This window comes from Pseudophryne corroboree, assembly GCF_028390025.1.
Source record: "Pseudophryne corroboree isolate aPseCor3 chromosome 3 unlocalized genomic scaffold, aPseCor3.hap2 SUPER_3_unloc_34, whole genome shotgun sequence".
Lineage (NCBI taxonomy): Eukaryota > Metazoa > Chordata > Amphibia > Anura > Myobatrachidae > Pseudophryne > Pseudophryne corroboree.
Window position 1 is genome coordinate 376,351 of NW_026967524.1, and position 14,744 is coordinate 391,094.

At 48.9% G+C, this 14,744-nt stretch overlaps 1 protein-coding gene across 3 annotated transcripts in view; it reads left to right on the forward strand.

Moving 5' to 3' along the window:
- Positions 1-949: 949 nt before the first annotated feature.
- Positions 950-14,744, forward strand: part of LOC134984074 (zinc finger protein 585A-like) — a 36,679-nt gene continuing 22,884 nt past the window's right edge. For 2 of the 3 annotated variants that reach the window (XM_063949711.1, XM_063949713.1), the window contains exons 1-5: positions 950-1,054; positions 4,181-4,372; positions 5,603-5,681; positions 5,799-5,900; positions 12,375-12,674. In XM_063949711.1, coding sequence (XP_063805781.1) covers positions 5,648-5,681; positions 5,799-5,900; positions 12,375-12,674 — 436 coding nt within the window. In that variant the 5' untranslated portion in view covers positions 950-1,054; positions 4,181-4,372; positions 5,603-5,647. Of the gene's footprint in view, positions 1,055-4,180; positions 4,373-5,602; positions 5,682-5,798; positions 5,901-12,370; positions 12,675-14,744 lie in introns of all 3 variants that reach the window. The other variant, XM_063949712.1, reaches the window with a different exon arrangement.

Sequence of the window (14,744 nt, forward strand, 5' to 3'; positions counted from 1 at the left end):
TATTATGGTAAAGGTGGGGTTCACACCACCTGTATTACGGTAACAGCGTGGTCTGCGCCACCTGTATTACGGTAACGGCGGGGTCTGCACCACCTGTATTACGGTAACGGCGGGGTCTGCACCACCTGTATTATGGTAACGGCGTGGTCTGCGCCACCTGTATTACGGTAACGGCGGGATCTGCGCCACCTGTATTACAGTAACGGCGGGGTATGCGCCATCTGTATTACGGTAGCGGCGGGGTCTGCGCCACCTGTATTACGGTAACGGCGGGGTCTGCGACACCTGTGTTACGGTAACGGCAGGGTATGCGACACCTGTATTACGGTAACGGCGGGGTCTGCACCACCTGTATTACGGTAATGGCGGGGTCTGCGCCACCTGTATTACGGTAATGGCGGGGTCTACTCCACCTGTATTACGGTAACGGCGGGGTCTGCTCCACCTGTATTACGGTAACGGCGGGGTCTGCTCCACCTGTATTACGGTAATGGCGGGGTCTGCTCCACCTGTATTACGGTAACGGCGGGGTCTGCGCCACCTGTATTACAGTAATAGGACACTAGAGTGTCAGCCACCTGTACAGGGATAATGCAGCACCAGAGGCTGCTCCAGCTGCACTATAACAAGGCACCAGAGGCTGCTCCCCCTGTAGTACAGAACCTGACACCAGAGCTGCTCAGCCTATAGAATAATAATAATAATATCATTACCTGCTACCAGACACAGCAATGGCTGCTCTCTGCTCCTGCTGCCTTGTGGGAATGATAGAAGGAAGGCGGAGCTCAGACCAGGGGAAAATGGCCGCCGCTCCTGACGTCACTACACGGCCAGGGAACCTATTGCTGCTGCCGGACTGGTCTACAAGAAAATGGCCGCCGGCATCCTGCACTAAGGACATGTATTGTAATATTCATTAGAGAGGGCGGGCTGTGGGAGGTGTGTTGGAGGGGAGGGGCCAGTAACTAGGAAGCGGCCTGTGCGAATCATTCCCTACTTCCGGTCACTGTACTCCATTCCACACAGAGGAATCTTCGGTGTCCTTAGAGATCAGGTAATGGCGTCTTACTATCCAGGGGGAGCAGCCTGTGGTGTCTTGTTGTTATTATTATTATTATTATTATACAGGGACAGCATCTTGTGGTGTCCTGGTATTATTATTATTATTATACATTGGGAGTGGTGGTGATGTCCTACAATACAGGAGGAATGGTCTGAGGTGTCCTGCTTTTAAAGACATCTGTTATTAATTTTATACTGGGGAGCAGCCTTTAGTGTCGTTATTATTATTTCTCTAACGTCCTAGTGGATGCTGGGAACTCTGAAAGGACCATGGGGAATAGCGGCTCCGCAGGAGACTGGGCACAACTAAATAAAACTTTAGGACTACCTGGTGTGCACTGGCTCCTCCCACTATGACCCTCCTCCAAGCCTCAGTTAGATTTTTGTGCCCGGCCGAGCTGGATGCACACTAGGGGCTCTCCTGAGCTCCTAAAAAGAAAGTATATTTTAGGTTTTTTATTTTCAGTGAGACCTGCTGGCAACAGGCTCACTGCAACGAGGGACTTAGGGGAGAGAAGCAAACCTACCTGCTTGCAGCTAGCTTGGGCTTCTAGGCTACTGGACACCATTAGCTCCAGAGATCGAACACAGGCCCAGCCTCGGTCGTCCGGTCCCGGAGCCGCACCGCCGTCCTCCTTGCAGAGCCAGAAGCAAGAAGAGAATCCTGGAAATCGGCGGCTGAAGACTCCGGTCTTCATTAAGGTAGCGCACAGCACTGCAGCTGTGCGCCATTGCTCCCTATGCACACTACACACTCCGGTCACTGATGGGTGCTGGGGGGGGGGGGGCGCGCCCTGGGCAGCAATTAGAGTACCTTAACAAGTGGCAAACCCACATAATATAGCCTAAAAAGCTATATATGTGTAAAATACCCCTGCCACATTAATATTATAAAAGCGGGAGAAGTCAGCCAAAAAAGGGGCGGGGCTATCTCCCTCAGCACACTGGCGCCATTTCCTCTCACAGCTCCGCTGGAAGGACGCTCCCCAGGCTCTCCCCTGCAGTTTCCAGGCTCAATAGGGTAAAAAAGAGAGGGGGGGCACTAAATTTAGGCGCAATATCAATTATATAAGCAGCTATTGGGAAAATCACTCAGTTATAGTGTATATCCCTGTGTTATTTAGCGCTGTTGGTGTGTGCTGGCATACTCTCCCTCTGTCTCCCCAAAGGGCTTTTGTGAGGTCCTGTCCTCAGTCAGAGCATTCCCTGTGTGTGTGCGGTGTGTCGGTACGGCTGTGTCGACATGTTTGATGAGGAGACTTATGTGGAGGCGGAGCAGATGCCGATAAATGTGATGTCACCCCCTGCGGGGTCGACACCTGAGTGGATGGATATGTGGAAGGAATTACGTGATAGTGTCAACTCCTTACATAAAAGGTTTGATGACATGGGACAGCCGGCTTCTCAGCCCGTGCCTGCCCAGGCGTCTCAAAAGCCATCAGGGGCTCAAAAACGCCTGCTACCTCAGATGGCAGACACAGATGTCGACACAGATACTGATTCCAGTGTCGACGATGAAGAGACTAATGTACATTCCAATAGGGCCATCTGTTACATGATTACGGCAATGAAAGATGTGTTGCACATTTCTGACATTAACCCAGTTACCACAAAAAAGGTTATTATGTTTGGGGAGAAAAAGGAACCAGTGGTTTTTCCCCCATCTGAGGAGTTAAATGAAGTATGTGAAGAAGCGTGGGCTTCCCCCGATAAAAAACTGGTAATTTCTAAAAAGTTACTAATGGCGTACCCTTTCCCGCCAGAGGACAGGATACGTTGGGAGAGATCCCCTAGAGTGGATAAGGCGCTCACACGCTTGTCAAAAAAGGTGGCACTACCGTCTCAGGATAAGGCCGCCCTAAAGGAGCCTGCGGATAGAAAGCAGGAGGCTATCCTGAAGTCTGTATATACACACTCAGGTACTATACTGGGACCGGCAATTTGCAAGATTCTACAAGTTTGATACCCTGGCTGAGGAGGACCTTGAGTTTGCTCATTCGGTGCTGCAGAGTCAGCCGCACTCTCCCGCCTGTTTGGGAGCTTTGGTATAATCCCCATGGTCCTTACGGAGTTCCCAGCATCCACTAGGACGTCAGAGAAAATAAGAATTTACTCACCGGTAATTCTATTTCTCGTAGTCCGTAGTGGATGCTGGGCGCCCATTCCAAGTGCGGATTGTCTGCAATACTTGTATATAGTTATTGTCCAACTAAAGGGTTAATGTTGAGCCATCTGTTGAGAGGCTCAGTTGTTCTTCATACTGTTGACTGGGTATAGTATCACGAGTTGTACGGTGTGATTGGTGTGGCTGGTATGAGTCTTACCCGGGAATCAAAATCCTTTCCTTATTGTGTCAGCTCTTCCGGGCACAGTTTCCTAACTGTGGTCTGCAGGAGGGGCATAGGGGGAGGAGCCAGTGCACACCAGGTAGTCCTAAAGCTTTCTTTAGTTGTGCCCAGTCTCCTGCGGAGCCCGCTATTCCCCATGGTCCTTACGGAGTTCCCAGCATCCACTACGGACTACGAGAAATAGAATTACCGGTGAGTAAATTCTTATTTATTATTACTATTATTAATTTGATTATATGTAATTGTGGGGATTGAAAATATTGCTCAAAATCTAGGATGTATAAAAGCAGACACCATAATATCCCTGGTATGTGTAACAGATGATAATTGGAGCAGTATGAAGCAAATGTATATCAGACTCCTAGGAGTGTCACAGTGATGTCACTTATATCTATAGTAATAATACAGAGACATAACTGGGAAGGTGAAGGGATCTGTGAGCATCACAGTGACATCACTTATATCTCTAGTAATAATACAGGGACATGACTGGGGAGGTGAGAGGATCTGGGAGCATCACAGTGACGTCATTTATATCTATAGTAATAATACAGGGACATGACTGGGGAGGTGAGGGGGTCTGGGAATGTCACAGTGACATCACTTATATCTATAGTAATAATACAGCGACATGACTGGTGAGGTGAAGGTATCTGGGAGCGTCACAGTGACATCACTTATATCTATAGTAATAATGCAGGGACATGACTGGGGAGCTGAAGGGATCTGGGAGTATTTGCAGCAATATTGATGTCTCCCCCATTTTGCAGGGTAATACAGTAGTGAAGACAACCTTTGGTGAGTGTGAGACACCCAGCAGCCATCCTCGTGTGTCAGGTTGACTAAGCAGGACCCACAGCCCCATCACGGTGCCTCCACCTCACTCACTGATACATGAGAGACACAGTGACCAGAAGATCCTGGAACTCACCAACAAGATCATTCAGCTGCTGACAGGAGAGGTGACTGCTGGGAATGGGGTATTATACAGTAACACCAGGGTATGTGTCTGGGTGATGACTGGAGAGGTGACTGCTGGGAATGGGGCATTATACAGTAACACCAGGGGATGTGTCTGGGTGATGACTGGAGAGGTGACTGCTGGGAATGGGACATTATACAGTAACACCAGGGGACATGTCTGGGTGATTGCTGGGAATGGGACATTATACAGTAACACCAGGGTATGTGTCTGGGTGATGACTGGAGAGGTGACTGCTGGGAATGGGACATTATACAGTAACACCGGGGGACGTGTCTGGGTAATGACTGGATAAGTGACTGCTGGGAATGGGACATTATACAGTAACACCAGGGGACGTGTCTGGGTGATGACTGGAGAGGTGACTGCTGGGAATGGGACATTATACAGTAACACCAGGGGATGTGTCTGGGTGATGACTGGAGAGGTGACTTCTGGGAATGGGACATTATACAGTAACACCGGGGGTGTGTGTCTGGGTGATGACTGGAGAGGTGACTGCTGGGAATGGAACATTATACAGTAACACCAGAGGAAGTGTCTGGGTGATGACTGGAGAGGTGTCTGCTGGGAATGGGACATTATACAGTAACACCAGTGGATGTGTCTGGGTGATGACTGGAGAGGTGACTGCTGGGAATGGGACATTATACAGTAACACCGGGGGATGTGTCTGGGTGATGACTGGATAAATGACTGCTGGGAATGGGACATTATACAGTAACACCGGGGGACGTGTCTGGGTTATGAGAGAGAGGTGACTGCTGGGAATGGGACATTATACAGTAACACCGGGGGATGTGTCTGGGTGATGACTGGATAAATGACTGCTGGGAATGGGACATTATACAGTAACACCGGGGGACGTGTCTGGGTTATGAGAGAGAGGTGACTGCTGGGAATGGGACATTATACAGTAACACCGGGAGATGTGTCTGGGTGATGACTGGAGAGGTGACTGCTGGGAATGGGGCATTATACAGTAACACCGGGGGACGTGTCTGAGTGATGACTGGAGAGGTGACTGCTGGGAATGGGGCATTATACAGTAACACCAGGGGACGTGTCTGGGTGATGACTGGAGAGGTGACTGCTGGGAATGGGGCATTATACAGTAACACCAGGGGATGTGTCTGGGTGATGACTGTATCACTGTGTGTGTCAGGTTCCTATAAGGTGTCAGGATGTCACTGTCTATGTCTCCATGCAGGAGGGGGAGTATATAGAGGAACACAGGGGTCTGTACAAGGACGTGATGATGGAGAATCACCGGCCCCTCACATCACTGGGTAAGAGGAGACTGTCATGATTGTACAGGGGAGAGCAGGTATGGAGGCCCCTATATACACACATCATCTGATAATCACATATATACACTGTACTCAGTCACTGTGTGTCTCCTACAGATGGGTCCAGTAACAGAGATACCCCAGAGGGATGTCCCCGTCCTCTGTATTCCCAGGATTGTACAGAGGAGAATCACAGGATCCCACAGGAGGATCAGGTAGGTGGGATTTAGGGTGAGAGTAGAGCAGCGTGACTTATACACTGATATTATACTGTTTCACCTCAGTTTAATCACTATGTAAATGCCATTGTATTTTCTGCTGCGGGGTACGCTGGACTCCACAAGGATTAACATCGGGTGTAGAGTAGGATCTTGATCCGAGGCACCAACAGGCTCGGAGCTTTTGACTGTTCCCAAGATGCTCAGTGCCGCCTCCTCTATAGCCCCGCCTCCGTGCACAGGAGCTCAGTCTGTAAGTTGGTGTCTTGCAGTAAGTAGGCACATAACAGGGGTGCTGCATTAGGCAGCCTATTGATGGGTTTATTGTAAAGGAAAAGACTGAAGATTCTTCTGACAGGCAGGGCTGCAGCCGGTAACGTCTCACAGACGTCCCTGACTGCAGCTCCATCACCCCCAGCGGTGCTGTATACTCCCGCGCCCTGGTTGCCGGGTCACTGCAGCGGAGGCTCCGGTTCTTTCACAACATCAGTCACACACTCGCCGCCGTCCTCCCGGATCGTGGGGCCGCAGGTACGGGGAAGGTAAGCGGTCTCTCTGGCCGCACTTTACCGCGATCCAGCACGGCTGTAGGAGGCGGGCTGCGCGTGCGCTGTTGTGGACACTGTGCTCCACTAGCCATCAGGGACCATTACAGGGCACAGGTCTGGGTTTTTTATTATACATAACCCCGCTTTTCACTGCCCGCAGCGCCCGGTGGGGATGTCAGCAGGGGGAGCAGATCTGACCTGTGGCCCCTCCCCCAGCCCCAGGGCGCCATTTCTGCAATGTTCCCGCCCTGGAGCTGCATCTCTCTCTCTCCCTCACTCCCGGGCAGCGGCCATTACAGACAGGGCTGAGCTGTTCCTGGGACTGCTGGGGCAAATCCTCCTCTGTGGAACCGCCTGACTGCCAGCGCTGTGCTTCCTACAGGACACTGAGTATTCTACCTGTCACTGCGACTGTGTTAGATAGGAAAGAGCGCATACAGTCAGGGTTGTGTGGTACAAACACCCTGTGATATACATCCAGTGCTTACTGTACATTGTTATATCTATTGTTATCAATACTGAGTATTACTGTGTATTGCTAGTCCAGTGCAGTTTATGGTGTATGATTTCTGCATGGTACGTGTGTGACTATATATGTGTGTGTGCATGTAGCTGCTGCGTGGCTGCCTTATTGCAGAGTATTTCACTCAGCGGGCTATTCCTATATTGCTGTACCTGAGTGACTAAGTGTATCAGATGTCTTTCTGTATAATATAGGATTGTATCACAAGATATACTTGCTGTGTATTTTTCCTTGTGATTTATAGTCACCATATTGATTTGTATCTCTTGAACTCCCGGTTTGTGCTGTCATAGTCACATCACCGGGTGTTCTTGCTGGGTATATTGCTGCTACACCTTGTACCAGGTTTCCCGATATTGTGCACGCTCTTATGTCTGCTACACGTGGCAACGACGCTGTGGCTTCTCCCACACTGCGTGGTAGTGAGGCCGTAGACGTAATGGAGGAAATGGTTGTTCCTCTGCTCTACAAGTAACTACCGTCACCTCCCTGAAGGAACCGACGGATAGACGTGTGGAGGGCTGTTTAAAAGCAATTTATACCCTAGCGGGGGCTGTGCATAGGCCATCCATTGCAGCAACTTGGGCTGCTGAAGCTGTTGAGGCATGGGCTTAGGAGTTTGAGGCGGATCTGCCTTCCAATGCGTCTGAGCATGCTCGACAATGTCTCTTGTATATTACCACGGCTTCTCTGTACCTTAAGTAGGCGGGCTCCGATGCCGGGGTGCTCGAGACCCAGGCTGCTACTACGTCTGTCTTGGCAAGACGTATCCTTTGGTTGAGATTCTGGTCGGTGGATGTGGATTCCAAGAAAACCCTGGAGGTGCTTCCTTTCAAGGGAGACATTCTCTTCGGAGAAGACCTCAATAAGATTGTGGCTGATCTGGCTACTGCTAAAACTGCTTGCCTACCTAGTACGGCTCCTTCCGCACAGAAGGCTAAAAGTACTTTCCCTCGGTCCTTTCGTACTCCAGGTAAAGCAAAAGGTCAGGCGTACCCAAAGCAAGCTTGTGCTTCCAGACCTGCCAAGCCCAGACCGAATCGTGCCTGGGCCGCCCATCAGCCTGCTTCCATAACTGACGCCTCTGTACTGTTTACCAGCCTGCAGCAGCCACCCACAGCCCCAACGGTGGAACGCAAACAATAGAAGCCGGAAGCAGGTGCTCGTTTTCTAAATTAGAAAGCAGTTAAAAAGCAATGTATGCACCCAGGTGCAATAAGCTAGCCAGCTGGGAGATCCAATGAAAGGAGGTTAAATAGCACCTAGCAGGACATTCACTATACACGTCTGAGGAAGCCGCCGAGTATCCGGAAACGGAGAGGCGGGGAAACGCGTCACGTGTTTGGGCGTTGCAGTCCGGCAGTCTGAGAGTACGAGCGCTCGTTTGTGACTGTGAGGAAGTTGGGACCAGTCGATGCACGGACACTACAGAGGAGAAAGACAGGTTGAAAGCTCTCTGGCTGAGAGATCACCTGTGTCTGGAATATACAATAGAGAAAACCATCATTCAGCAAGGATATCCCCGGTAAGAGGAATACGGGAGGGAGGAATATTTCTCAAACACTCAGCAAAGAGTGTGCCAATTAACCATAAGGAACATTAGTCCCCGATTTTTGAAAGAGCCCCCGTTAATTGCTAAATACGGGAGGTAGGAGGACATTGAACATTGATTATAAATGGATATGTGCATTCCTTGTACCCAATACTAATGATGATTGCCATCTGGTTATATGATTGAAAATCAGGAGTGAACGACTAACCACTTAAGTGAATCAGACTGCATGCCCTTTATCTTTGGAGCATTATTAACTGCTTATAATTGATTTGTTATTTTCATGACATTGTTATCATTGTACTGAAGTTTTATTAATTTATATTTTATGTATGATATGGCCATATAGGTTGTCTGTAGAAATAAAGTGATTCATTTAAATTTATCTGTGACTGGACAGCGCTTCCTATTGAAACCTTGGTTTTAATATTCTAGTTTGCTTCCATAACTGACAAGCCTGCCACATGACGGGGCGTGCCTCCCACTGGGGGATCCCAAGGTGGGGGGCCTACTTCTAGGTTTTGCCCATGAATGGTTGCAGACCACTTCGGATAACTGGGTAAGGGAAGTCGTCACTCGAGGTTACGCCATACCTTTCAAGAATCGTCCCCCTCATCGATTTTGTTTGACAGATGTGCCTCTGGATCCGGCAAAAGCATACACTTGGCATTTGGTGGTGCACTCCCTCCTGTCCACCGGAGTGATGGTACAGGTTCCTCTAGCTCAAAGAGGCAACGGGTACTATTCAATGCTGTTCCTAGTCCTGAAAACCGGACGGGTCCTCATGGCCCATTCTCAATCTGAAGTCCTTGAACAAGCATGTGCGGGTCTCCCAACTTTCGTATGGAAACTCTGCGCTCTATTGTTCTGGCCTTGGAGCCTGGGGACTTTATGGTCTCCCTGGACATACAGGATGCCTTCCTGCATATTCCTATTGCGATAGCTCATCAGCAGTACCTGAGGTTTGCGGTGGGCAACCTACATTACCAATTTCGGGCGTTACCCTTTGGTTTGACAACGGCTCCCCGAGTTTTCACCAAAGTTATGGCGGTCATGACAGCTTCACTCCGCCGTCAAGGGGTCAGGATCCTGCCGTATCTGGATGAATTGTTGATCCTGGCGAATTCCCCAGATCTTCTCCTGTGTCATCTCGATCTGACGGTCCAGTGCATGAAAGCCCACTGGTGGCTGATCAACTGGAAGAAATCCTCCCTGGTTCCTGCTCGGAGCATGGTACACCTGGGAGCGTTATTGGACACTCACAACCAGCAGTTGTTCCTGTCTAAGGAGAAAGTCCTGAAACTTCAGGACAGGATTCAATGCTTCCTATCTCGTCCGCAAGTGTTGATTCATTCGGCAATGCAAGTGCTAGGTCTCATGGTGTCGGCTTTCAACATGGTGGAGTATGCTCAATTCCATTCTCGCCCTCTGCAGAAGTTGATTCTGTCCAAGTGGGACGGCCTGCCTCCCCGGATCAGGTTTCACATGATCTCCTTGTCTCCGGGGGTCCTCCTGTCACTGAGCTGGTGGCCCCAGGACCAACGGTTGTGCAGGGGCCGTCCCTTCTGGATATCCAACTGGGTCCTGCTGACGACGGCTGCCAGTCTAAGAGGTTGGGGAGCAGTGTTGGAAAAGCACTCTCTTCAGGGTCGGTGGACCAAGGAGGAGTCTATACTCCCGATAAATATTCTGGAACTGCGGGCAGTGTTCAATGCGTTGACAATGGCCCAGCATCTCATACAGAAGAGACCTGTTCAAGTAGAATCGGACAATGCCACTACGGTGGCGTACAGCAATCAGGGCGGCACTCGAAGCCGCATGGCATTGAGGGAAGTATCACAGAATCTTCAGTGGGTGGAACATCATCTGCCAGCCATATCGGCAGTGTTCATTCTGGGGGTCCTAAACTGGGAAGCGGACTTTCTCATTCATCAGGACGTACATGCCAGAGAGTGGAGCCTCCATCCAGAAGTGTTTCAACTCCTCGTGGACAAGTGGGGCCTTCCAGATCTGGACCTGATGGCATCTCGACACAATCACAAGGTTCCAGTTTTCGGAGCAAGGACAAGGGATCCTCAAGCTGCGTTCGTGGACGTTCTGGCAATACCATGGAACTTTCAGCTACCTTATGTGTTCCCTCCGGTGTCACTCCTGCCCAGAGTAATACGGAAGTTCAAGCAAGAAGGCGGAAACCTACTTCTGGTTGCTATAGCGTGGCCCAGATGGCACTGGTTCTCCGATCTACTGGGACTCTCGTGGGATCGTCCCCTTCTACTTCCACAACGACCGGACCTCCTCGTTCAGGGCCCTTGTGTTTACCAGGGCCAAGGGTTTTTCTGAGGTGGTCGTTCAAACTGTGTTGAAGGCCCGTAAGCCGGCTTCTGCTCTGATCTACCATAGGGTCTGGAATGCTTACTTCACTTGGCGTGCGTCTCATAATCATGACATTTCGAAGTTTAGTATGGCCAAACTATTGGCCTTTCTACAACAGGGCCTGGACTTAGGCCTGCGTCTGGCCTCCCTCAAGGTTCACATCTCTGCCATCCCTCAAGGTTCACATCTCTGCTTTGTTCCTTTGGTTTCAGAGAAAGATAGCTACCCTACCTGATGTCCATACATTCACTCAGGGTTTGCTGCGGATTCAGCCTCCATATGTGCCATCTGTGGCCCCTTGGGACTTGTTGGTGGTTTTGGAGGCCTTGCAAGAGTCTCCGTTTGAGCCCTCTTGCCTCTGCTGACCTTAAGTGGCTGTCCCTTTAAGGTCCTCTTCTTGCTGGCGATTGTTTCAGATAGAAGGGTATCGGACTTGGGTGCCTTATCCTGTAAGTCTCCCTATTTCATTTTTCACCTTGAACGGCCGGTTCTTAGAATGCGGCCAGGTTATTTGCCTATGGTGGTGTCTTCCTTCCACCTTAACCAGGAGATTGTGGTTCCGGCTTTTAATTCTCCTGAGTTGTCTTCCAAAGAGCGGTCTTTGGATGTGGTACGGGCTCTCCGTATCTATGTGAAGAGAACTACCTCTTTTAGGAAATCTGATTCTCTTTTTGTGTTGTTTGGTTTTCACAAACGTGGCTGGCCTGTTTCCAAGCAGACTTTGGCCAGGTGGATTAGAATGGTGATTGCACATGGTTATGTACAGGCTGGTCATCCGGTTCCTGCTACCATTAAAGCCCATTCTACTTGGTCGGTTGGACCTTCTTGGGCGGCCCACCATGGTGCGACCCATGAACAGTTGTGCAAGGCGGCAACGTGGTCCTCTGGGAACACGTTTATAAGGTTCTATGCCTTCGATACTTCCGCCTCCCAGGATGCTTCCTTTGGACACCGGGTTGTTGTGCTCGCTACAGTGCTTCCCCTCCCATAAGGAACTGCTTTAGGACATCCCCGATGTTAATCCTTGTGGAGACCAGTGTGCCCCGCAGCAGAAAATTAGATTTATGGTAAGAACTTACTGTTGTTAAATCTGTTTCTGCGAGGTACACTGGGCTCCACAAGGCGTCCACCCTGACGCACTTAGCTTCTTTGGGTTGGTATTGGCATTAGCAGCTGACACCCTTTCCTGTGGGGAGTGTGCGGTGTACTTGGCTACGAGCGATTGTCATCTCTGATACCTGCTACTGCATTGGGCTGGTTAACGAAACTGAGCTCCTGTGCACGGAGGCGGGGTTATAGAGGAGGCGGCGCTGTGCATCTTGGGAACAGTCAAAAGATTTGAGCCTGTTGGTACCCCGGATCAAGATCCTACTCTACACCCGATGTTATCCTTTTGGAGCCCATTGTACCACACAGAAAGAGATTTAACAACGGTAAGTTCTTACCATAAATATCTTTATTTTTTGGTTATTTAGATAGAACGTCTGTCTGATATTAAGGCAGAAGATATAGAGGAAGAAGAAGAGACGTATGTGACTGATATAAAGGCAGAAGATACAGAGGGAGAAGAAGAGACGTATGTGACTGATATAAAGGCAGAAGATATAGAGGAAGAAGAAGAGACGTATGTGACTGATATAAAGGCAGAAGATATAGAGGGAGAAGAAGAGACGTATGTGACTGATATGAAGGCAGAAGATATAGAGGAAGAAGCAGAGACGTATGTGAGGGGTGATCAGCAGTGTAAGGAGGAGGAGATCCCTACAGATATCAGCACAGGTGAGTAATAAACACTTATTACAGAAGTCACATATTCTCATTGCTCAGTCACTACAGCAATCTCTTATCCTACACCCTCCTCCGCCATCAGCCCTATTCTCAGTTGGGTGTTTCTAACACAAGGCTATCCTTGACAAATATCACATAGAGAGTTATTACACACTTATTATAATGTTATTAAAAGTAACAAGCAGAAGTTTATTATTAGTGATTATATATAAATGTGTATATATGTATGTATGTATATAATATAATTAGTATTGTTTTTTTGTGGAGTGCCTAATTTATATGCATTTTGTTAGATGATGCAGGTATGAAATATTTCCTGCTATACAGTAGACCTGAGCTCACCAAATACAATTCGTATAAGATTCAGAAATAAAATGAAATTTGAATCTAGAACTTCAAGTAAAACAGATTAAAAACTTATCACAAGTACATATCTGTATAATCATAAGACAAGCATTTTGCACTTGTTGTCACCCTTGCATGGGTGGGCTTGTTCTTATCCACTCCAATTCACTCTAAATCCAAATTGCGTGTCACCAACGCGTTTCGTCAATAGTGACTTCTTCAGGGGTGTTTTCTGTTAAAGGCTTTATTCTCAAATATCAGTGTAGACTTGAAATAATTGTGTAACCTTCAGACGGTAATTGTGGACTTGTTCATGATGAACACATTCCTAATTACTTGTGAATAATAGTTCCTGCTCTGTGCAGTTCTGAGGTTATGACTTTAGGGAATGTAATGGCCAGATCCAATATTGCTCAATCTAAGGTCTCCCAGTAGCCTTACTACATACATAAATGTGTCTTGCACTCACTATATTAACTAACAATAATAAACAGTGGAGTTTTAGTTCATGTATTGCTCAATGCATTTAAGTCTGCAGCCCCCGACAAGAGACCCCACTATACTGCAGGTCCTACTCTATTGCCCAAAATAATTACCATAAAAACAGCTATAGCATTAGTGTTAAACTTTAGGTATGCTCTCAGCGACGGAACAGTGGCCGAAAGGCTTGGCTTGGTTTTCAGAGCACCAGTCTGACGTGCTACCACATCTCACGTGGCCCTCCAATTCACCAGATCTGGGACTGCTTGGCTGGGTCCAGCATTGTACTGTTGGTGCATTTCCTGATGCGTTTGGTATGATTGGTGGTTGCTAGGCGCCCTAAATGCCTGTGGTCCCGATTTGTCATGATCTACTTTCGCCCACTGTTCCGCCGCTAGGATTCTTGGTGTCCAGGCTTCTTCCACTGTAGATGGATACTACTCACTGTCTACAATGGATCACCAACAAACAAATGCCGGTCTCACCAAAACCAATGGCTCCCTTTTGCCAGTCACTTCACGTGCACGACCCATGGTTCCATCTGAAAAAGAAACAATATCTCAACAAATTTGCATTGTATCAATACCTCAGACATTCACAATGATCATCCAGTAGTTGTAGTGTCACCATCTACACGAATGTGCACGTCAGTTTTTTGTTTGTTGCGGCAGGAGCCAGACCATGGTCAGAGGGCTGCTGTTTTTTAACAGCCATAAGTTTTCTTATTTCTCATACGTCCTAGAGGATGCTGGGGTCACTTCAGAACCATGGGGTATAGACTGATCCGCAGGAGACATGGGCACTTTAAGACTTTTCCAGAGTGTGAACTGGATCCTCCCTCTATGCCCCTCCTCCAGACCTCAGTTTAGAATCTGAGCCCAGGCAGACTGGATGCACTCGGGAAAAGACTTAGGTTAGGTTTTTTATTTTCAGGGAGCACTGCTGGCAATAGTCTCCCTGCTTCGTGGGACCTAGGGGAGGAAGTAGGAACCAACTTCTGTGAGTTTCATGGCTCTGCTTCTAAGCTGACAGGACACCATTAGCTCCTGAGGGGTACTGAACGCTAGCTGCGGCTATGTGCTCACTCCCACAGCCTGCCGTCACCCCCCTTACAGCGCCAGAAGTCAGAAGACAGAGTGTAAGAGGAAAAGACTCTTCAACATCGGGACGACTAGAAAGGTACCGCGCAGCGGGGGGGAACGCTGCACGCCATGCTTCCACACACACAGGCACTGC